General features: G+C 38.7%; 2 protein-coding genes across 7 annotated transcripts in view; both read right to left on the reverse strand.

The window, feature by feature from the left end:
• trpm7 (transient receptor potential cation channel, subfamily M, member 7) overlaps positions 1-5,258 on the reverse strand; it is a 45,084-nt gene extending 39,826 nt beyond the window's left edge. Inside the window, exon 1 of one of the 3 annotated variants that reach the window (XM_032561573.1) lies at positions 5,041-5,229. In XM_032561573.1, the coding sequence (XP_032417464.1) occupies positions 5,041-5,043 (3 nt within the window). In that variant the 5' untranslated portion in view covers positions 5,044-5,229. Of the gene's footprint in view, positions 1-5,040 lie in introns of all 3 variants that reach the window. The other 2 variants (XM_032561574.1, XM_032561575.1) reach the window with 2 other exon arrangements.
• Positions 5,259-6,320: 1,062 nt separating this feature from the next.
• Positions 6,321-22,636, reverse strand: sppl2a (signal peptide peptidase like 2A). Of its 4 annotated transcripts, none has more exons than XM_032561576.1 (17): positions 22,357-22,636; positions 20,208-20,318; positions 19,924-20,106; positions 18,746-18,835; positions 18,019-18,152; positions 17,234-17,385; positions 17,027-17,123; positions 14,932-15,033; positions 13,653-13,734; positions 13,277-13,351; positions 12,887-12,943; positions 11,377-11,430; positions 10,390-10,489; positions 10,217-10,297; positions 9,969-10,129; positions 7,474-7,510; positions 6,321-6,811 (listed from the first exon to the last, which is right to left on the reverse strand). In XM_032561576.1, the coding sequence occupies exons 1-17, from the start codon at positions 22,414-22,416 to the stop codon at positions 6,774-6,776; spliced, it is 1,614 nt and encodes a 537-aa protein (XP_032417467.1). In that variant the 5' UTR covers positions 22,417-22,636; the 3' UTR covers positions 6,321-6,773. The 4 variants fall into 4 exon arrangements, with proteins under 4 accessions (XP_032417467.1, XP_032417470.1, XP_032417469.1 ...); XM_032561577.1 differs by having other exon boundaries at positions 6,729-6,811; positions 7,474-7,507; XM_032561579.1 differs by lacking the exon at positions 11,377-11,430.
• Between the last annotated feature and the right edge of the window lie 799 nt (positions 22,637-23,435).

Consider the following 23,435-nt stretch of genomic DNA (forward strand, 5'->3'; position numbering starts at 1 on the left):
TTAACTCAAAAACATGACAGGTCGCTGGATGAATGACTGCCCTAGAACCAACCACCGGGCTTAGCAAGTTTTCTGGGGGAAACCTTGATAAAGTATATTATATATATATAAAGGATTTAATGTCATATCATGGAATATATCAAAACCTGGGTTTGCATCAATAAAGGCTGGTGATACACCCCCATGATCCACTGACAGATAGATATTGAACAATTAAGTGTCTTTTTTTTCCTAATTAATTTGGAAGGAGGAATAATTCTTGTGCACTGTGCAGCTTCTATAACACTGCAGCAGGAGCTAAAGGCAGATCTGAAGTGCATAAAATGAAAAGCTGTAACCTGGTATGAGACATTAGAGCCAGGGAAGCGTTTCTTCAACGAACAATATTGTAGATTTATGAATAATGGTATTTATGATCAAATTACTCAATGTCTGAAGTTTGCAAGCGAGAGATCAATTATTCATGCAGTCATCTTTTCTAAACGGCCTCCTCTCTTTCAACAAGCCATCTGAGGCCTCTACTGTAAGGCAGGATTAATTGCTGGTTGAGCCGGGTTCAGTTCGGATTGCCGGCATCACTAATCCAATTCACTTTGTCTCTTGGGTTGATAGCAACAATGACATATGGTGCAGGAACTGGACATTAACCAATGGGATCTGATAATCACCTTGGTAATACTTTGAAAAATGTGAACTTCAATGCTAGAGCTCGTTAAGCCAGAAAACAATGTATGTTAAAACTAATTTAAACTAGCGATTATTTTAGTAATCGATTAATCAGATTAAAAAAAAAAAACATTCTACAGATTTTCCATTTAACCGTCTGTGCCTTTTTAATACAATAGCAGGCAGATATTAAAAATGCAAGTAAAATAAATCAATTCCTTTATTAAATACAAAAATATACATTTTATTGCCTAAAATGTAATAAGATGGGATTCATTTAGTAAATCTGAACCAGGCGAAGCCCCTTGAGGAGTTTTGGCTAAAACATATTTACAGACAAAGATGTTTTTATCTTAAATGCAAAACTGTTCATATTTTTTGGACAGTTTTGGCTTAATTGCTGCTCTAACCATGTTGTTTTGTTTTTTAAAAATAGTCTTTATTTGTGTCTGAATACTACAGTTAACGATCAATTATAAAATTAGTTGACGATTATTTCGATAATCGATTAATTACAATTAATTTGATTAACCGTATTAAACATGATTAATCATATTAATCAGGATTAATTGGATCGATCAAGATGAATGGTTTCAGTCCTAATTCATTGTACTGGCCTCTGGTGTTCTGATTAGCATTTAGCTGCAACAGTATCAAATCTACAATCACAATAAATTTTGAGATAGTGCCGGGTATAAACGACATCTCTGCTGATATGTAAATGTTTGAATGTGACTTGTATCAAAGTCTGGAATATGGAGTGCATTCACCTCAAGAGCAGATAAAGACCCAACACCTAAAGGCTTTCTGATTTTGCCTAAATGGGACGCATAAATATGCTATATTAACATATATATAAATAGACTTCTGAGTATTTGTTTCATTAAAAGAAAATGAATCACGCAATAATCCTCGCCACCTCTTAGTTGTTCCAAGATCTAGTGATATGAAGGAATGTTAAATGGGGGGGAACGAGTTCATTATAGCCTTCAGATAAGATTCCAGGAAGGCCGTGCACACAACTCCGAGCAGTCATGAGACCAAAGTGTGACAGTCCTCTAGCTTTCACACTTGTGCCCCCTGGGCAAAGCTCTGCAGAGTTGCATCCACATTTCTCTGTCGAACCACCTGCAAATGTTAATAAGGCTGATCTCATGGTGACCTTTACACATCACTTCTTGAAAATCAAACAAATACCTTGAAGGATTGGTCAAAAGAATAAAGAGATTCAAAATAGAGCCTGCGGTAGACATAACAGGGTCAGGGTATAACAACCTTGAGTGAGAACACGACAAAATAATAGTAAAAAAACAACAATATACATAGTAATTAATATAAAGTGATGCCTAATTAATTTGATTAAACTGGAAGTAGCTTTAACAGCTTGGTGCAATAAATACATTTTATTTTTGCTTTTTTGCCATTTCAAGAGAAATAACTGCATCTAGCTGATATTAGCTGGATAATTAAGTTATGTTCACAGAGAGGGTCTTGATGCTCATTAGCCTTTTTTTTTTTTTTTGCTGAAATTTGATTTATTTTTTGTCCCCACAGCAACCCGCATGCGCAGAAGACGTCACATAGCAACGCACTGTTTACAGAAGTAACAATGGATGCCACCGTATACGGACCGGTTTTAATGTTTATCCAGCAATGGGACTCAACAGAATTGTCAAAAAATCCTAACAAGATGAAGAAGCTGATAAAAAAAAAAAAAAAGGCAAAAACAAATAGAAATGACATTTTGTGGAGTATTACCTGGAACTTCGGTCAAAAAGTCTGCTTGGATGTGTAGTGGTGATAAGTGGAGATAAGAGATATCTTATCTATGATAAGATATCTCCATCTTAGTGGAGATAAGAGTGGTGGTGGGACTGTGACGGGCTTCAGTGGAACACACCTCGTTCATTAAAATTATCATTATTTTTTCCCTGCCATTGCTTACGTCCAGTCTAGCTTTTTCTGGTGCAGAATTATGATGCATGTCTCTCGTCAATGACGTAAAAGTCAGATTAATCGTTCAGAATGCAGACGCTTCGAAAACAATCGGATGCGAATCCGATTTAGAACCACATACGGATCAAGTCGGATCTTTTTTGGGGGTGAAAAGATCGGAACTGGGCCACTGAGACAGCAGTGAAAAAGCACATGGGCAAAAATATCTATTTTGGGTCGCATTCACCTGTTGTGTGAACGTAGACTTAGTTGGCACGTTTGGTCCAAATCCATCCCAGAGGACGGTGTCATAGTTTTCACACCTCGACTGCCATGCACAACTGGAAATTATCTTCCAACAGCTGAATTTTTCCTTTCTTGTAAGCAACTTAAAAAGCGTAGCAGCTTTATTTCAGCCAGCCGACTGGCAGTGCACAGCACGATACTACTTTATGCTCCATACAGACGGCGAGAAAACCAGTGACTCCAGCACTTTCTCTAGCATCGGTAGGTGACATCAAAATAATATTCTGGATTTATTTTGTTGTTGTTGACATCTCACATTTGTAAAAACAAGTAACTACAATATAAAATGCAACAACACAGGCATTTGGCCATTTTTTAATTCAATAAATATTACATATGCCTATCCTACACAAAGCAGCTATTCTCTCAAGACTTTTGAAGACGCCACGCAAGAAAATGAAATCTGAGAAGAAGCTTTTACAGTGCAGAGTGAAGGGAAGCAGACTGGTGCAGGTAACAAGCGAGCATTTTATTCATCAAATCAACAAATATCTACAACCATCCTTGAAACCCAATCTATTACCAGAGGAAACCCTCGCCAATCTTCTTCTGGGGGAATCCCTTACTGTTGAGTGCTTTTCAGTTAGGTAATTAGAAAACAAACCCAAAAGACCCAAACCACAGTCACTACTTAGCATAACAAAAAAACTAATAGAAGTGCCGCTAAAACGAGGTTTTGCAAGACCGTTGCACACTAAAGCTCAGACTACTTAAGACTTACACCATCCATATGGGATTGCACTTGACAAAGAAAAAAAAAAAAAAAACCAGTGTGATGATACAATTACAAATCACAATGACTTATTTGATGAGGCAGGATTACATCTAATCGTACTGTCAGAGCGCTCAGACCGCCAGTGGTAATCTGAGGCATATGACCACCACGAAGCGGGTACAGCCAAGGAATCTCAATATGTAAAAATAGGCGCAATAGAGGGCTAAAACTTTAACACATTTAACTGTGAATCGGGTGTTTTTATTGGCTGACAGCATCTTTTTAAGGTTCCATCAGTCTATCTTAATTAAAATGTGCCACAGGTTGTTTTAAAAGGGTACTAGTTTAGAAAATGTAGGATTTAGAGGCTTGTCATCATTAATAAATCAAAACGTTGGTCCTGAAGTGTAGCAGTGTTTATCAATTTTGTGAAATAATGTGTACGTTTGCATGTTTTAAGAGAAAAAAAACTGCGCATTTTGGGCAATCCCACTTCTTAGTCAGGTTTAGGTCAAAGTGGTGGTAATTTGACACAGTTTCTCCTCATTCCTCTGGGGGGGGGAAAAATTGGTATAAACAGGAAGTGGACAGGGAAAGAGGAGGCTGTGTTTGTCCCAGAGACAAAAAGGAAAACTGCTACAACCCAAACGGATATGTTGAAACAGGTCTTCAGCAGAGACCGCAGCAGGCCCTCCACGGTTCGCTCCATAAAACGCGACAGTAAACGAGCAGGAATGTGTGTATGAAGGCTTTAATTAAAAGTTGGAGATATTAAACGTATCACTGTTTCAGCAGCACTTAAATGTTCCCGACGGCGGCTGAATAAAAAGCACTCAGTTCGGAGAGACTTGGCATCGGCTCAAGCTGGCATCGACTCGTTTACTGGCAATGACAGCGTGTCTTGTCCGACATCCGAGACCGCTGGAAGAAATGCTGCTTTAACGAGGACCGGCTGCTCTGAACTACACGGCTTTATACGAGTCGTGTCCGTCGGCCCATGTGGAGAACAAAAGCCGCGTCTGTTGCCTCGTAGAGGAGAGCTAGCCCCACAAAGCTACCTGGGCGGCTGAAGCTAGTTAGCTAGCGAGCTAGCTACTTAGCCAGCTAACATTTGCAGCGAGTGAGATTTTGGGGATTTCCTCGTGAGACATTGGGAGACCTGGGTTTGTTACGTTCATCTTACGATGTTTTAACACAAAACCAAGACTGCCACCAAATAAACTGGCCGGGAGCTCCTCCGGTTGTGTCCCTGACAGACGGCATGCATAAGGGGGTAGATGGTGGAGGAGGTGGTGGTGGTGGGGGGGGGGAGTCCAACTTAAAAGCCCCTATGAGTCACGACAATCTCCTCGCGCCAATTTGCCACCGCCGCAAAACCGAACCGAGACGGCGGACCAACTCGGACGGGCTTCACGTACCATTCTCTTCACCGTTGAGACTCAGGAAGAGCTGTGTCGTGGCTTTTATCCATCTATCGGCGTTGCTCTCGGTTAGCCTCGGAATAAAAGCCCGCTGGACGCTGGAGGGATCCGCTTCGGCTGCAGCTCCAACGGAAGGTTGCTTTTTCATAATTGAGCGACTCCAGACTGACGCAGCGTAACGAGCCGGCTGAGTCAGCCAGCCCAGGGCTTCACGTGACCGGGCGGAGCCAGCCGCCACATGTGCGCTTTGTTTTAGTTCCTGCTCGACGCAGACGAGCAGGCAGATCCATTGTTTCCATCGCTGGTCGTAAAATGCGGTGTTTATTATAACTGTGCCCAACTATAAACGATAGTAGCATTTCAGACTTCTTTTTTTTATTGATGGATAAAAACACAATATCTTATTTAGATCCACCAATCATATAGAGAGCATCAATAACCAAATATCCGGTTATGACACGAATATATTATTGCCTTTTTTGTAAGTGTCTCGGGGGGGGCTTTCGTAAATGACAACGACAAAAGATATCTCTATATTTAAGGTAAGTAAATCATTAATTGCTGCATGGACAAGTTGTCATTTTCGATTCGTCTGAGGTAATTAAGTATACAACCTTCAACTAATCTGAAACCACACTGACTCAACTCTTCAATCAGTAACAATCTGATTGTTACAGAAAACATTGATATGTTTTATATAATCAAAACATTGATGACAAAACGCAGGACAGAAAGTATACCTTTGCATATGTGGAAATATATAGTCTTTAATTAGTTTTTAAAATATTTTTTCACCCTTTGTACAATTTCACAACTGTTACATATTTGGGAGTTTCACAACTTTTTACATCAAGGCAGAAGGTTTTATTTTTATTTTTTCTACATAGCTCAAGCTCAGAGTAAATTTGTAACACCTGTGAACCTCAAGTCCTTCCACAAATTCTTTATTTAGGGAGATCCAAGTAAAAGGTGGTGAAACACATGACCACCACACTTTTCAGATTTATCTGCTACTTTTTGCTGGTCTATTGTATAAATGTCTAACGAAATGCAAACAAATGTGTGGGTGTGACATGACAAAATGCAAAAAGCTTTAGGGCTGTGAATGCTTCACTCGTATAGATCCACATTACGATACTATAAAATCCATGTGTTTATTCTGTGGCTCTGCAAAAACGTTCAAAAATCCTTCCCTCTTTATTGTGCCCAGCACACAAGAAATGTTTCAAAGATAATCAAATCTGAATGTTTAGAATAAAAACAACACGCACACAGAAGAATATTAAGTAGTTTCTTTATTATAAGGCAAAAAAAAAAAAAAAAAGTCATATCTTACAAAAAAGATTATACAGAAAACCCAGTTATCAAACTTATATTATTCTGCAGGTAGACGTTATTTAAACCCCTCTCTTCCTGTCAAGTCAGATTCTATAAAGTGCTTTCTAATTTCGTTTACCGCCGAGGCAGAGTCATCGCTGATTTCTGCTAGTGAACATAACAGACCTCTCAGGCACTACAAGACGTTTCAAATACTCCAACATCTCCTCTGCCTCGATCCAGTAGTTCCCAAGCTCCCGATCAAGTCAGTGAAAGTGATTCTAAGTTGTCAGAAAAGTCAGAATAGGCATGATGTGTTCCCTTGCAATGCAAATGTGAAATAAAAAAATAAAAACAACCATTGTAAAAAAAAAAAAAAGAAAGACAAAAAAAGTGAATCCAGGAGTCGGAGCTCAGCAGCTTTCCCCTACGGCCCGGTCAGTTCTTCCCTCTAAAATAAAAGGTAAAAAAAACAAAAAACAAAATGGACAAAGGGTGTTAATAATTTATTTAAAGCGGTCAATGGTCTCGTACTGATCAGTGCGAAAAATGTAGATCCAAAAGCAGGCAAGCAGAAAATCTTAGCATTCCCTCCTAACCCATCCAAACTCCATGCAAAAGCTCTCCACCGCTAACCGCAAGCAACAGCATGCAGAAAGGCCGAACGAATATCAACTCATTCTTATCCCTGTTGATTGGAAAAGACGAATGAATGAAGGGAGATGAGGAAGACGAGTAGCTACACAAAATAATGCAGAAACAAAGAGATGAAGTTAAAAAGCTGTTCCAGGGCCACAATTTTTATTTAGTCCGCATCAAAGTGTTGGCTTTTCATCTGAATTGGGGTTTTTTGTTTTTTGTTTTTTTGTCATGTGGAGACACCTGCTGGTCAGTTTGTGGAAAACACTTTGATGTCCCACATGGCAGTTTTCATTTGTTGGGATTTGCGTCTTAGAGAGACGCTGACCCTGGAAATCAGGAGATAGAAAAGGGGAGGTGGGAGGGGGGAATAAAAAAATAAAGGAAAGCTTGTGAGAGGTGATGAGTGATAAGAAACAACACTAATGAGAGAAAATACACCAAAGAAGGGATCTGGGTCGGAGAGAAGCACACCTGGTAGCAAAGGTTCCCTGGGTGAATCCAAAACCTGCTGAAAATTAATCAAAGACAGAATCACATCTTGCTTCTGCTCCCCTCTCGCTCTCTCAAAGGCACAAACGCACAACCAAATGTCACTTTACCAGCTAATCTAGAAACCTAAACATGACTAAGCCTGTCACAATGAGCAATTAATCAATTAATAAAAATCAGCTTGATAATTTCAATTCTAATGACTAACATTTTTTGCAGGGCAATTTTGTTTGCGGAGATTTCATAAGCGGTTTTATTTATGGTTTTGCTTGTCTGTGGTTTTCATTTACATTTTACCGGTTTTGGTCGTCGAGTTTTATTTTGGATATTTCTTCGAGAAGGCGGGCTTTAGATTTTACGCTATGATCAAAATAGCGCTTGAAAATGTTCGCAAAACAGCAACAACAATGTTTATCGCACTTAGGCCTGCCCAGTCCGATAACACATTTTGCCGGACGATAAATTGTCCCAGCAGAAGTCATTGCGATAAACGATAATATTGCTGTTTTGAGACCATTTTCAAGAAATATAATAGTAATGGTCTAATAACGCAAAAACACGTTCTCAGCCATCAATAAACTTTAATTTCTAATGAACATTTGACACTGGTACTGGAAGACATTTTAAATATCTAAAATAAATAAACAACAAAACAACAGAGACGACAAATAAAATGAACTATGAAGTGTCTGTAAGGAAAACTGTTCTTCAAAAAGAAACAAAAAAGGCGAGTTGAGACTAAGGCCTCAGACTGAAAACTTTTATCGTCCAGTTTTGGGTAGAAAGAGAAAAGAGAAAAACGTAAAATGATTTTAATTGATCATGCGATTAACTGATTAATTGCTTATTGCGACAGGCCTAAAAGCAATAATTACTGGTACAATTTATGTTCCGGCATAATTTGTTATCATGACAGGCCTAATCATGAGCCACGCTGGAATTATAATGGGATTAACATTTATAACAATGGATTTTTTTATGTAGATGCCTGAAACTGAGCTTTGAGGAAAAGTTTATGGAAATCTAATTTTTATACCAAAACAGGCAACGCCCATCACCTGAGCCGAGGAGAATAAACGGGAAAACTTCAGCAGTGGTGATGGAAAAAGCTCAAACAGACTCAAATGATTATTTTTACTATCATCCTAATAATGCTACAGCCCTTAGCCAGTTGTTGTAGCTTCAGGGAACGGCTTGGAACACAAGTTTCCAACCCACAATGGCCTCCCGTAAAATATCTGAAATATTTTTGCTAACAAAACTGTGTGAGGAGAAATTCTACTGTTTAAAAGCAAACAGGGGTCGATAACAACGCAGTCTGCGAAGAGCTTGCAAGAGAACACGTTGTTATCGCAGGTATGCCGCACCTTTGTAAAGGCAAATAGTAAAGCGAAGCCGACCTGCAAATAGAAAGCTGCTTGCTTCAGGGAAATTTTTATGCAAAAGCTGCTTTGAAACTGAAGCACAGCACCGCTGTCCATTTATGTTAGGCAATGCCGTCCTGTTATGCAGCTATGAGCACATAGTACTTTACAAAAGCATACTTCTGAACCAATTTTCCTCATGACAAGGAGAAACTTTAAGGGGATTTAGTGGGACTTTATGATAAGGACACAAAGCACTGGGTAATTTGTAAAGTGGAAGGAAAAACAAGACATTGCTCTGTTTTTTATTTGGAAAATAAATATTTGAAATTTAAAGGTGCACAGATCGTGTCTTCTTTTTTTTTTTTTTGGCTAATCATCGATTTTAATTTTGACCAATAAAAAAAAAAATGAAGAAAAAATGGATTTTGATGTTGTATATAGTCTGTAAAAAGAAATCAGATCAGGCTGAAATTGGCGTAGTAAAAGAATCGGAATTAAAATCTTTGATCGGTGCAAGTCTGAAGGTAGAGAAGACCTAAAAAATACAAAATAAAAATCAGAGGCGTGCCGATTGCAGTTTCCTGGCTGATCTTTAAAAAAGCCTGACCCGCCGATTCCGATTTTGGCCAATACCGATTTTTTGTTTTTCCGTCTGAAAAGTTGCTAACTATGGTGACAAAGTTGCCAAGTGAACAATTGTTAACCGCACACGTGCGGCAGGGTCCGTCTCACGCCAGAGTAAAAGCGCAGGTAGGCGAGATCGGTTTCACGTGTAAATATCAGCCAATCTCCCAAAATTAAGGAAATCGGTGCACCCCTTGTCAAACATTTGGCATGCATTCATGTTCAGTCCGCTAGTGTCAACATACTGAAGAATAACATTTTGCTTAGGTGACTTATGTACGTTTTATTCAGGGTAGCAGAATAGGAGAGCAAATACAGATATATTCCAGGCGTTTCAACTTTTAATTTTTAAATTAATTGGTAAGGCATGTATTATTATCTTTCCACCCTATTCAACTATGCACCACTACTGGTGTGCTGGTTGTTGTGGGACAAACTTGGAACCGAGCAATTCTGACTCTGCTCTTCATACGCCGCTCTTCTCACCTCGTATGTTGTTCCCGTCCAGAACTGCCTCATCTCCCCCCTGCAGCCCGCAACCACGGCGGAGGTTATCAAGGTGAAAGGCACCAGGTAGAGCAGGGCGGGCTGGCCCATCCCCGACAGCAGCATCACTGCAAAGGTCAGCACCAGTCCCAGGAGATAGGCTGCAAGGAGCGAGAAGGATGGACATCAAAATACGAGCAAAAAAATATATATATACGTATACAAAAATAGAGAATAAGGAAAATTACCAAAACCGCAGCTGATGAAGTAGACTTTCTTCCTGCTGTTGATCCAAACGTCAAACCTGCTGCAATAGGCCACCAGGAGGCCTGTTGGGTAAAGGACAATCCAAGAGAAAAGTGATGAGCAGTCGCTACTCTGTACGTTTAAAATGTCAACCTCAACAGGCTTTGAATCTCACCTGGGACAATGATATCTCCGTAACCCAGGATGGAGAACTGCAGCCCACACAGGTTCTGAGCCCAAGCTGAGAACCGCGGGACACGCATCACCACAGGTATCTGCACAGGTGGAGATTCTTTTTTTAATGGCAGAGGAGTCGCTGGAGTGGGGCTAACCACAGCGGCTAATGCTTTATGACCACAACGTCTGTAATACTGCTGTATTTGAAATCAAAGTCTGCAAAAGCAGTCGCGCCCCAATGGTGAGGAAACATCGGGTGGCCATTTATTGTTATCGTTTATCATTTATTGTGATAAACTTATCATGATAGTAATTTTGATTTATCGCAGTCGTGATAAATTTTACGATTGGAAAAAAAAAGCCAACTGTCTGTATTGTCAGCTTTACTATTTTCTTCACTGTTTGTTCAATGAAACCCTTAAAACATATCAATAAATTCAAAAATTACAACTTGCAGTTTAATGATAATGTGAATGTGTGTCCTAAAGAGACGCATTCCAAATGGGAATGTTTTCAAAAAGTAGTATTTGTGTTGGTGGGGCTATAACTGCTGTCCAAACATAAATGTAAAACCCAATAAACATGTTATATATATTGACATCTTGCAACTTGGCGACATTTGCATATATCTATATCTGGGGCTGGAAGGAGGCACCCTAAAAGTTTTAATGGCCTGGTCCCCCCCACATGACAATTTTCTTGGGGTGCCACTGCTTTAACTATACAACACAGTAACTTTGTGTGAATTTAGTGTTGTGCTGATAGAGAAAACTCTACAATTCATTTGGACTGCCCTAGAACAACAGAGAGAAAAACAATAATGCACAAAGTAAAGGTCCGTTAGCAAACCACTCCCATATTTTTATGTTGGCAAACATTCTAGAGACATAGAAAGGTTCCTTCCTCCACCTTTCCCCCAGGTTGCAGCATGACAAACTAAACAAACAAAAAAAAGGTAGTGGATGGGTAACAAGTCAAGTCTTACTTTCTCAGAAGGAGGCTGGGGTTCAGCGGGGATCTCCACCATGTTACCTTGTGTCTAAGACAGAGCCCACCCAACCCCAGCGCACAGTTAGTAGATCAGTCTACAGTTCCCCTCAGGGCATTCACAGCAGCCTGAATGCTAATAAAGCTGCTAGCAGTTTGACAGAGAGTATCAACAAGCTTAGCTTAGCTTGTAGCTTATCGCTCGGGAGCAGCCGCCCCGCCCCATACTGAAGGTATTCTGCATCATCTTGATGCTATGAGCGACCCAAACCTCCCCAGACGAAAACACCTGCACATGCGTTAATAAAGTTTTACACCGACAGGAAGGACAGTTTGCCTTTTTAGGTAACAGACAAAAACTGAAAAAAAAAGCATAAAAAAAAATACATGTGCATCTCAATCAGTCAGAATATCAATTAAAACTTTTATCCAAAAAGTGAAATATAAGGAATTTAAATTCATGACACAGTTTCACAATCCACTCAAGGCAGCAGTTTTCCCCTTGTACTTGTCCACCTTTCTCCTTCCACTCAACTTTCCATGTACAAAGCACTCTTTGTGCAGCTGTCTCTTTGTCAACGGCTTGTTTCGGCTTCTGGAGAATGTTAATGACACAAGCCAGTAGGCCATGACTGCATAGAGCAGACCATAACATGACCAAAAAGGTAAAATAAACATAAACGATGCAATAGATGTCATTGTTAGTAAAGAAGGTATATAGCAGGATTTTCCCGTTTCTAATTGAATGTAAAAAAATTCATTCATGTTTTGATGACATTCTGGTTTACCGAGATGCACATGTACTTTTGCACACTGCAAAACCAGATCGCATTTTCCAATAAGTTTTAATAAATTACAGAGCCAAAACTGGTCAAATTTTTCGCCGTGTCCTGTTCCTACGGTTAAATATGATTTTAAAGATGCCACAGAAATAGCTAGAGTGACTGGAGTTTTGACCTGATAAATGGATTAAAAATGGAGCAACATACTCTCTGCCCCCTCTTACTGTAGATACCATGAATTATTACAGTAATTATATAGTCATTTTCCCCCATTTAAAAAATCCTACATAAGTTTAAGTGAAGTTTGTAAACAGAAAATGTATTTTTCACAATATTGATCATTTCTTGATAAAGTAATGCCATTTCCACGTCTGTGAAGCTTTTTTGTGCCTGTCCTTTGGTTTGCAGCGGTTCTTTCTTGAAATTTAACAGATTTCTGAAGAATTAACATTCGGTTTCCTGTTTCCTAAATTGTAGTACAATAGTTACTTGGTTCAAAACATAACAAAACTGCATGATTAGATTCAGGAAACGGTTTCGCCTTCAACGACCTTTTCCAACACCACATAATAGGAAGTTTCTGACCGAAACTCTTTGTCTAGCGCTCACTCGCTTCTCTACATTCAGAAGAATTTGACTCGGATCACCATATTTGGGATGATTTTAGAAATTTACTTTCACAGTTTCTATTGGAAATTATAAATATAAAACTTTTGGAGAAATTACCTTCTCCCCAGACGCGTCGGGGCCGAGCGCAACCTGCACCATGATGCTGACTCCATTCTGTTGAAGGGCAAAAAAAAGGAAGTTATAGCATTTCTCATCAGTTTATGAAATAATAACAACTACCAGTGATGCAAACAAGCACCAACAATCTACGATTAGGTGTCTGGCTTGATTATTTCTTCAAACTCATATGCATACATATGAGTTCGAAGACAGTGTCAAAACTCTTGAAACATTATCATAAGAATATTGAATATTACTCAAAGAAATACTAAAATAACAAAAAAAAAATGATACGTCAAAAAAAAAAAAAGACAACATTTTTTTTGTTGTGTCAAAAAAAAAAATGGCACAACAAAAAATATAGAAAAACAGCCTATTTACACAAACCTTTGTGAAGAAAGGCGTTATGAACACAAAGAAGACATCATAGAGCAGGAGGAGAGTCAGCAGGATCACACAGATCTGTCAGAAATAAGACAAGTTAATATAAAAAAGCTGATTCTAGATCAGAGAAATCTAGAATTTCTCAATCCTAAACTGCTATGTTATTATTTAAAATAAAGCAAATCAAAAATTATATCCTCGCCAATACTACAAATTTAAAATGGAAAACATATACAGCCTAAAAAAAATACAAGGTGAATTCTCCCCCAGAGCAAACAATAAAATTAAACACAATATACACCAATAAAATGCTGAGGCTACAGCTGTGGGCGTGTGTATGCGTGTGTGGGTGTGTGTGTGTGTGTGTGTGTGTGTAGACCTTGAAATTGGACAGTGTGATGGTCTTCATGAAGTTGAGGCAAAAAGCAATACCAAGCAAGTTCTGCAGGATCCAGATCCACCTAAGAGGACAAAACAGCTTTTTAATCAGATATGAGAAATCGTCCACTGACCGGAACCGGACAGTTTTATAATTAGAGATCGGCTGGTCAGAAACTAAAAATCTGATGGGTTTTTTTGTTGTTGCTGGGGGTTTTTTTTCCAATCAGTTTACCCAACACACTCAATGGATCTTCAACAGTTGACAGAAAGCTGAATGTATTACAACGTTGCTCTGTTTTAGAGCCAAACTGATGACACCTCCACTCCTTATCTAAACATTTAATGAATTCACCGATGTAGCTTAAAAAACCCCTGACTGATTTAGTAACCTAACACCAAGGAGTAAATTCGAGCTTTCTTATTTCAAATATTAAAATAATCCATTTACTAAAACAGCTCTACAATTGCACGCAACTTCGTTAACAAATTATAGGTTTTTTTTCATGGTTTTATTGTTGAGAAAATAACATGTCACATGTATGCAGTGAGTCGGGGGGGGGAAAAGGTATTATGCTATTTTTAGTCTTTAACAAGAAATCGGTATTGAAAAATCATCAATAGAATCTGATGAGTGAATCTGTAGTTTTCATCCAACCATGTTTCATAAATTCAAATACAGCAATGTGTGTCTGCACTGGGGCAATCCTGACACGCATGCACTGTGACGTGAAGGTAGTGAAATTAATGATGGAGCGATTGCAGTTATCTGGCCGATATTTAAAAAGCCTGAGCTAACGATTTTCATTTTTTCTGATATGAATTTTTTTTCTCTGAAAAGTTGCTAAATATAGCAGCATAGTTGATAAGTTGTGTAGAAGTGAGCCTGTCAGTCTGTCCTCCCTAATAATCGGTTCACAAGTAAATATCGGTCGACTGCCAAACTCCCAAAATTCAGAAAATCGGGGCCGATTTATTGGTGCACGCCAAATAAAAGCGATACTTTCTACAGTCACTTATTATCAGCGAATGGGGTGTTTGCGTTTTGCAAACAGCAGGTGAACCAAGTTACCCAGTTTTTCTAAAAATATAAACCAGGTCTTCAAATTCACATGAACTAATGAGGATGTTGAAGTGTGTGTTGTTTTGTGAGAAGCACATCCCCAACGGTTTGGGCGTTTCCAACTTAATTCTGCTTCACTTCAAATCGGACGCCTGCATTAATAGCAGAGAGAAATGAAACAGAAATAGAAAAGAGTGTGTGTGTGTCATGACAGTACCTGTCTTCATTTCTGTACACTCCCCAGATCACAGCGACGCTAATGCACACAGAAGCCAGCAGGATGGACCTCACTGAGAAGCTCTTGTTACGCACAGAAAAGCTGAGAAAAAACACACACACCAATGATTCGGGGGGCATTTAACAGCTGAAGCTGCTGGAAACACAGAAATAACACACACACACACACACTGCTCACAGGGCTCTGCGCGACACACTCCTGGTGTGAACACAAGGTCTGGGTTGTTTATTTTGAGTAATGGTGACCGAATAACTGCATAAATGAGAAAACGGGGGAATATTTCCTTATGGTAACTCATCTACGAAATGTTTGATTTCAAAATATTATTTCTAAGGCTGAAACTAAAGATTATTTTAGGAATCAATTATTCAGACGATTAGTCTGATTTTAAAAATTGCCACATTCTTCCTATTTTTCATTAACACTAGGAGGGCCGAAGGTAGTCCATTTGGTGTTTCTACCTATTCAGTCTAGAGACAGGCCAAATGACCTGAAGGATTTTATCTAGCAGGTGCTTTTGTTCAGTAAATAGGGCCATTACCTTATCAGTACCCTGTTAATGGCCTCAACGCATCTCACAGTTGCACAATTGTTCCTTAGACTTCGACTTCGACTTAGACTGACTTTGTTGTCATTTTGCATGCACAGGGTGTATACAGAACGAAATTTCGTTGCATACGGCTCAGGACAATGTTTGAGGTTCCAATGTTGTGAGTAAAATAAAATACAGTATAAAATATGAATATAAATCTAAATATAAAATATAAAGTGCAGGACTGACAGTAAAATAGAAGTCCACCCGTCTCTCCTGCACCCCAATGCATGCCTGATAAAGCACATGTGCATTCAGTGCTGCCATGTCAATCATGTTTGCCAGGTTTGCTGACCAGCTGTCACATAGTGATGGAACCTTGGTCACCCCCCGCAAGATTATGACTGAAATAAATGCCATTAGTTCTTGTGAACTAAATAGGTGAAGCAGTCACCTATTTATCCTCCACAGCACAAAAGGCTGCATGCAAATTTGCATGTGCAAAGTCTCCCAGATCTCCTTTGCTTACACTTTTTGCATGATTTTTTTGAGGTGGATCAACACAATTAATTTGGTTAGTTTATTTCTAAACTGTCATTTTATATCCTCTTAGCTTTATTTCAAAGAGAAACATTACTCATTTCTTTTAGAAAAACCTTTGCATACTTTTTGAAACAGATTGTATGTTTTGCAAACTCTATGTACATTTGGCAAAATGACCTGGATAATGCAGCACAACATCATGGATCAGCTGCAAAAAGTCACATCTCTCCAAAAACATCGCTTCAAAACTAAACCGACTAGTGTTAGGTATCATAGATACCCACCCCCAACATGGACTATTCACATCCCTACCTTCTGGCCTGACGGTCAACGACCACATGTACAATAGAACAATAGATGAATAGAAGAATGGATGAATGGAGGCTAATTTGAGCCATCAGAGTCGTCAGTTTGGACAGGGTCTTAAAAACCCTGCCAGGTTTTTAAGACCGGGTCTTAAAAACCTGGCCCTCCACTTTTTTATTTTCTGGAAAAAATTCAAAATACATTGAAAGGTGCAAATAAAGACTGAGAAATGCAATAACGTAGCCTTCGTTTGGTATACATTTGTAGATTAACTGATTAATTTTTGCATTAATCAATTAATAATTGGACAGCAAAAGGTCTTCAAACCAACATTTTGTTCTTTACAGAATTTGAACCAGGTAATGTGAAAACTTTACACTTGACAGTTTTTTTTTTATCTAATTAAAGAAAAACATGTAAAATGTACGTGTATTTTGTACAGTTTTGGCCTAATTCCTGCTCTGAGTGTGTTGTTCTTTCAACAAATGGTCTTCTTTTGAGTCTGTATCCTCCAGTTAGTGATGAATCGATTCCTAGATTATCTGATGATTATTTCAATAAGCGATTAATCCGATTAATCGTTTCAACCCTAATTGTTCCAGCTTTTTTACATTTTTGTAAAGAAAAAAAATAATCCGCTTTGCACATCTTTCAAACTGCATCTTGTAATACAAGAAGAAGCGAGGCCCATACCTTAAAGTGCCACAACGGATTAAGTCCAGCACCGCATCCAGGCAGCTGAACAGTGCCGAGGCGGTGGCGAAGCAGAAGATGACAATAATGATGTAAACTGTGAACGGAAAAAGAAAACGGATTGCGCCGGTAAAAAAATAAATAAATAAATTCCTCGCATGACTTCTCCAATCCCAACAAGTGATTCGCTCATTGTGTTCCGCTCACCGAGAACGTTGTAGAAGAAGTACATGAGCACCAGCATCCCGCACATCACGATGACGAAGATGATGATGCTGAGGGGGGAGTAGAGGACTCTGCTGCTGTCCGTTTTGTGTTCTTCTGCTCCTCCTCCGGCAGCGTAGCTCTTCAGTCGCTCGCTGGTGTGAAAAGGGGAAACGTGTTTTGAGCAAAAATCGAAAACGGCCGAGCAATTTAACAGCAGTTTTCATGTAATTATTACACACAATAGCTGTTGTGCTCCTAATAGATTAACACCAGCAGTATATCAAGCTGGTTAGTTAGTCAGGCTGTCTGCTCCTGTAGCCAGACTCCGTTTGAAACTTTCAAACTGTTATTTTAAAACAGAAACCCCAACAAGAGTTGATACTAGTTTCCTACTTCCGTTTTTATCGCTACGTAACCTAACCATTCATGCAATATGGTCCTACAACTAACGATATTTATCGTTTGTAATTTATCGTGAACATTTTCTTAGAAGAATTTTGATTTATCATTTTTTGGTAAGTCACAATCAACGATGTTAAACAAAACTGACATTTTTTTTAATTAGAAATGTTAATTTATCCATTTTTTCCGATGTTTGATCCACGAGAGAATTAATAAATGTCAGTAAATTCGACAATTTGAATAAGTGCCGTTGCTGCATGCAGTTTAGTGATATAATAATAGTGATATGACAAAAGTAAAATGTTAAGCTGCACAGTGAAATAAAGCTTTTGCTCACACCGACCCTTACGAAACTTCAAGCTCTGAAAGGTACCAACTCTCACCGTTCACAAGCTCCACTCCATAAGCCGCCCAAAGCCACCGTTGCTATAGCGATCAGCAGCAGGACGGCGATGTTCGGATCAATCTTGGAGTACTGCGGCGCGTACAGCTTCACTTCCATTCCTTCGCCAAACACCTGGAGGACAAACAAGAGGTCAACAGTTCTGATGGCTGACACCAGGTAAGATTAGGGCTGCAGCTAACGATTAATCTATCAATTATTCTGACAATTATTAATCCGATTAAAAATTGGCAGATTTTTTATTTAAACCTTTTTTTTTTTTTTTACATTATATTCAATTAGATTACATTAAAAGATGCTAATTAATCCCTTTTCCGAATAAGAAGATAAACATTTTACAGTCTAAAATGCAATAACATATCAGCGGTTTTGAGTAGAACATATTTATGGACAAAGGTTTTTTCATCTTAAATGGAAAATGTTTATGTTGTTTGTACAGTTTTGGCTTTCTTTCAGCAAATGGCCTTCGGTACAGTCGCCACGCTCCAGTTCACAATTAATCGAGTACTAAATGAGCCGACAATTATTTCAATAATCAATTAATCGTTTCAGACCCAGATAAGATTGAAGTCTTTTTGGTACAACTAGTACCTATTTCTATACGCAATACTGTAACTTACATAATATGACTACATTTCAAATTTGCTCTTGGAGGAGATAAAATCTGGTCCAATAAAAAGCAGAAACAGAAAGCAAACCCCACTTACACGCTCGGCGGTCAGGAAGTCCATGTACCTCATGAGAGCCAGAGGAATGTGGACCTTTGGATACTCAGACTCGTTGGCTGATGGAGTGATCTGAGGAGCAGAGTTGGCAACCACACCAAATAAACTTGTGTTTACTGGACAGTCTATAGGGATCAGTATAGATCATCTGTTTAAGAAACAAGAGTGCAATCATAGAAACAGTCATTCACACGCCACTTCCTTATTGCTGTATGGATATCACCGGTTTCCTATTCCAGTCTAAAACGATCTGTAAATGACAAACAAAATGGTTCTGGAGCGATGTGTTTGTTTGTTTGCTTTCCCAAAAACTATTTGCCTGACAACTACAGTTCTGGTTACGCCTCCTACGGGAAAAAAGTTTCTAACAAGTTTCCATAACTTTGCCTGTGGTTTAACTGGTCCATTTTGATTAGGCGATACAAAGACTGAGATTTTTGGCAGCAAATGGTTTTCTAGGCGTGCATAGAAACCCACATCATGCACACTTTGAAGTACAGTGGAGGATCAGTGATGCTCTGGGCCTGCCAAAACAATTAACAGAATCTTTGTGAAAAAGTCAGAAAATTAATATCTCTGCCCAGAGAGAAAAAAACAACAACAACGAATGCTGAATATAGAATATTATACATGAGAACATTTCACTTCCTGTGGTTTTCTTTTAGTCGTTTTAATACAAAAGGAGAAACAAGATTCTGATTTAGCCGAAGTTGGAAGTGAAACTTGTAAAACTGGTTTAGTCTTGGTGGGTTCTCAGCTGGTGGCTATATTTTTTCAAGAAACTGAGATTTTTTTGATTTTTTTTTACCCCTCCAGGGGGTCTTTTTGCGGGCGCTAGTGTCCCTTATGTGAAAGTAGGCTGACAGAAAAGGGGGATGGAGAGGAGGGAAGACATGCGGCAAATGTCGCCAGGTCTGGGAATCGAACCCGCGACGGCCGAGTCGAGGACTCAAGGCCTCCAAACGTGGGCCGCGCTAACCCCTACGCCACCACGGCACACCCAAAACTGAGATTTCTATCTCATAGGGAAAAAAACAACAACAAAAAAAACACAAAACAATATTGAATATTTAACAACTAAAGTTAAACAGTAAAAAAGTGCACATATATTATTATTTTTTTTTTTCAACCAAAAAGGCAATTTCATCTGAACGTCTTACCAGTGTTGTGTTGCTCGCAATAAGCAGCGCCTTAGCGCCAAGTTTTTGGGCGACAATAGCCTTCTGGCTGAAATTGCATTGCCCCCTCATCACCACCAGAGCTTTGCCCTTTACCGCCTCTAGTCGGACTCCTGAGGTGTCACACAGCACAGTGGACGTCAGATTCACCAGCTTGTACGTCGGCTGATAAAAAAAATTAAAAAAATGAACAGATAGTGTAAGGAGACAAGCCAGCCCAGAGTTTCCTGAAGAGAAGATAACTGCTGAGAGGAGTCGAAGCTTACAGCTTTAACGAGTGTGTCTTCAAGAGGAGTCCAGGAGTGATTGTAGACGAGGCAGTAATCCCGATACAAACTTCCATTTGAGATGTGCAAAACAGCCTCTTGGCAATTTACCTGCAGATGAAGACATACAATGAATATTTTAACCTAATTCCACTTTTTAAAATAAATGTTAAAAATTATTTGCACCAACATGACTAAATGGAGACCCCGGATAACGATACTTCAACATCCTACAAGTTTATCTTTATTTTGGTCAGTGGTTAGAGTGGAGAAAGCAAGTTATTTACATGGCTGAAGCGATTAATCGGATTAATCAATTATTGAAATAATCGCCAACTAATTTAGTAATCAACTAATTGTTCACTGGAGTATAGAGAGTCAAAAAAAAAAAAGAAGAAATAGTTTTCTGAAAAAAAAATAATTCAGAACCGTATTTAAGCCACATAAAATATGTACATTTTACATTCAAGATAAAAACAACCTTTGTCGGTAAATATGTTTTAGCCAAAACTCCACAAGTGGCATACTTTTAGCTTCACCCGTATAAAATGTTTATTTTCTTATTTTAAAAAAAAGGAATTAAATTATTTCTTTATTTGCATATTTTAATGTATTTCTAATATAAAAAAAGGCTTGTGTGGTTAAATGAAAAATCTGGAAAATATGACCATTTTTTTATCCAATTAGTCACCAGAATAATCGATAAAATATTTATCGATTAATTTTTTTTTTCAATTATTAAACCGTTATTTAGCCAGATAAATCCCACTGACACCAAGACCTCTTTCACAAGGGTGACCCGGCCAAGAAAGGCAGCAGCACACGTCATGATAGGTGAGACTACTAAACAGAAAGAACAAAAATAGATATTAGAAATATCTAAACAACCCTTTGACACTGAAGGACACTAGTTGTGATGAGGTAATTTAAGAAAACACAGGCATTATTGACAGGGTATTCACTCTTGGATAGCTACAAACCCAGTCAGGATTTTTTTCAAACCAGCATTTTATTTTCACAGTAAGAGATTTTCAGACCAATTAATAAGTCGTTGCACAATTAGTATTTTATGATTTTTGGATTCTGGGTTCTTAAATAATGCGATTTAGAGAGGGTTAAACGTGCTGTAATAAAAAAAAAAAACCCAATCATGTTTTCATATTTACACACATAAATAGCTTTTAAGAGTGATTGTGGTTGCTTGGCCATTGTGCACCCTGCATTTTACCTGTTCACCACTGGGTAGATGAAATATTCCTGTATGATTTTATCTTAAACTTGCAGTTCACTAGACGTATTATATAAATTCACACGCAGTTTTTTTTCCCATGACAAATACAGATTTATAATAGTTATATTTTGACATCATTATACATTACCTTAACATATAAAAGTGCTAGAGTATGAATTACACATTTTATTAGTTTAGAATTAATTTTAATATTTATTGGAATGTTTTATTAACTATGCACAAATGTATGTTTTTTCATATTTCCAATATTCCAAATGATTCTATATATATATATATATTTTTTTTTTTCAATGTTATTAAATTATCATAGGTAAATATTTTTGTAATGACTTATTTACTTGGAATGTAGCACCATCAGTTGTCGATGAAGCCGTAACAGTACTCGTTTCATTGTTTGTTTTCTTCTTCTTCTTCTTTTTTATTTACCTTTGATTGGGACCAATGCCGTAAATAAAAACTTTGTTGCCATAGGGAAGTGGAGATCCCCTCTCTACCTTAAACACAACTTAAACTAATGTTTAGACTGGCTAAATTGATTCAAAATGCCGTAAAACTTATTTGTATATTTTTATATACAAATATATATGTATATATATATAAGACGTATTAACACGTTTCTGTGAAACAGGAACATGTTCAGTAGAAATACAGTTTTCGGCGTTGCTTCAATGATCCTGACTCATAAACCAGAAAGCTAACACCAGTTAGCATTGTTAGCTTCCACTCGACTCTCCGCATTCCGTCCGTTTTAAAACCACAGCGGAAACACACACCTCGGCGCCTCGCAGCGACCCAACACGCAGGCTGCTGGCTCTCGGCGCTTACTGTGTGTCACCGTGTCTTCGACAACCACATAGCTGTTCAAGCTCGACAGAAGCTAGTCCCTTTCAAACCTACCTGCGTTATTAGGGAAACGACAAACAGAAGAGCGACGCCGAGCGCTCCTTTCACCTCCATCGTCGACTTTCCACGGAGTTTGTTTTAATCTTGAACGTCAATGGCTTCCTGTGCGGCACAAGGTCATTTTTGTTCGGCTGGATGAGTTCGTATGGTGACGGTTGTTGTTTTCCGCCGCTGATAGCTGCCCCCGGGCGCTTCCTGTATTGGCTTGTGTCATGTGAGACGCGGAGCCTTTTTAGTTTCTGTTCCTCTCACAGACGAGGCGCGTTGGGCCTACTGAGAAATAAAAGTCTCTTCAGGTCGAGGGGGGAATTCCTTTCTCCTTCCGGTTTATGCGAACGTATTCATACCCTTTAAACTTTTTACATGTTTTTGTTCTGCTACGTCGAGCATTTTGGCGGTCAAGTTTATACAATGTGTAAAGTAGCCTAATTATTGTTATTATTTTATTTTTTGCTTAAAATCTGACAAGTGTGGCATGGATTTGTGTTAAAGAAAACCCAATGCAACCAAATGCCCTCACCATAAGACTCAGGATTAATCCAGGTGTTGAATAACCTCTTTCTTTTACCACTGCAGGCCATCCAGTTACTGATAGACAAAAGGAATATAATCCAATAATAGAATGGGAATTAAATCAGATTAATGATCGAACTGTGACTAACTGAAACTGCAGAGCTGAACATTTCACTTCAAAACTAGTTACCTAATTAAGAAAACAAAGGAAATATTAGATTTTCAGAACCACAAATGCATCACGCAGTGTCGTAAAATAGATTAACCCCGCCCTGTGGCGAGGGAGGATCGAGACCTCAGCTAAAGGTGGAGGTCGGGTCACGGTCCAGACTCAGAGCTGCCCACCACTTTTTAACAGTAGGTCGTAAAACTCAGCGTAAGAGTGAAAACGGGTTAGCCTTCAAGTCAGACCAAGAAATTTGGCTTTGGGCGTTGTGTCACCGCAAAATAGATACGACTAGGGGAAGAGGGAAAAGCGATTGCCGGAAAATGAAAACTAGCTGCTCTGAATCGTTCTGGAACCAGAGAATCTCTAATATGTGGCAGACTTAAACCAATAG

Source organism: Xiphophorus hellerii, chromosome 4, assembly GCF_003331165.1.
Source record: "Xiphophorus hellerii strain 12219 chromosome 4, Xiphophorus_hellerii-4.1, whole genome shotgun sequence".
Taxonomy (NCBI): domain Eukaryota; kingdom Metazoa; phylum Chordata; class Actinopteri; order Cyprinodontiformes; family Poeciliidae; genus Xiphophorus; species Xiphophorus hellerii.

Excerpts from the sequence above, each read along its gene's own strand:
- sppl2a (XM_032561576.1), bottom strand. The coding sequence starts at position 22,416 with ATGGAGGTGAAAGGAGCGCTCGGCGTCGCTCTTCTGTTTGTCGTTTCC. Across the intron at positions 13,352-13,652 it reads TCACACTGTCCAATTTCAAG|ATCTGTGTGATCCTGCTGAC; the intron begins GTCTACACACAC and ends TATTTCTGACAG. Across the intron at positions 10,298-10,389 it reads CGGAGATATCATTGTCCCAG|GCCTCCTGGTGGCCTATTGC; the intron begins GTGAGATTCAAA and ends TTTACCCAACAG.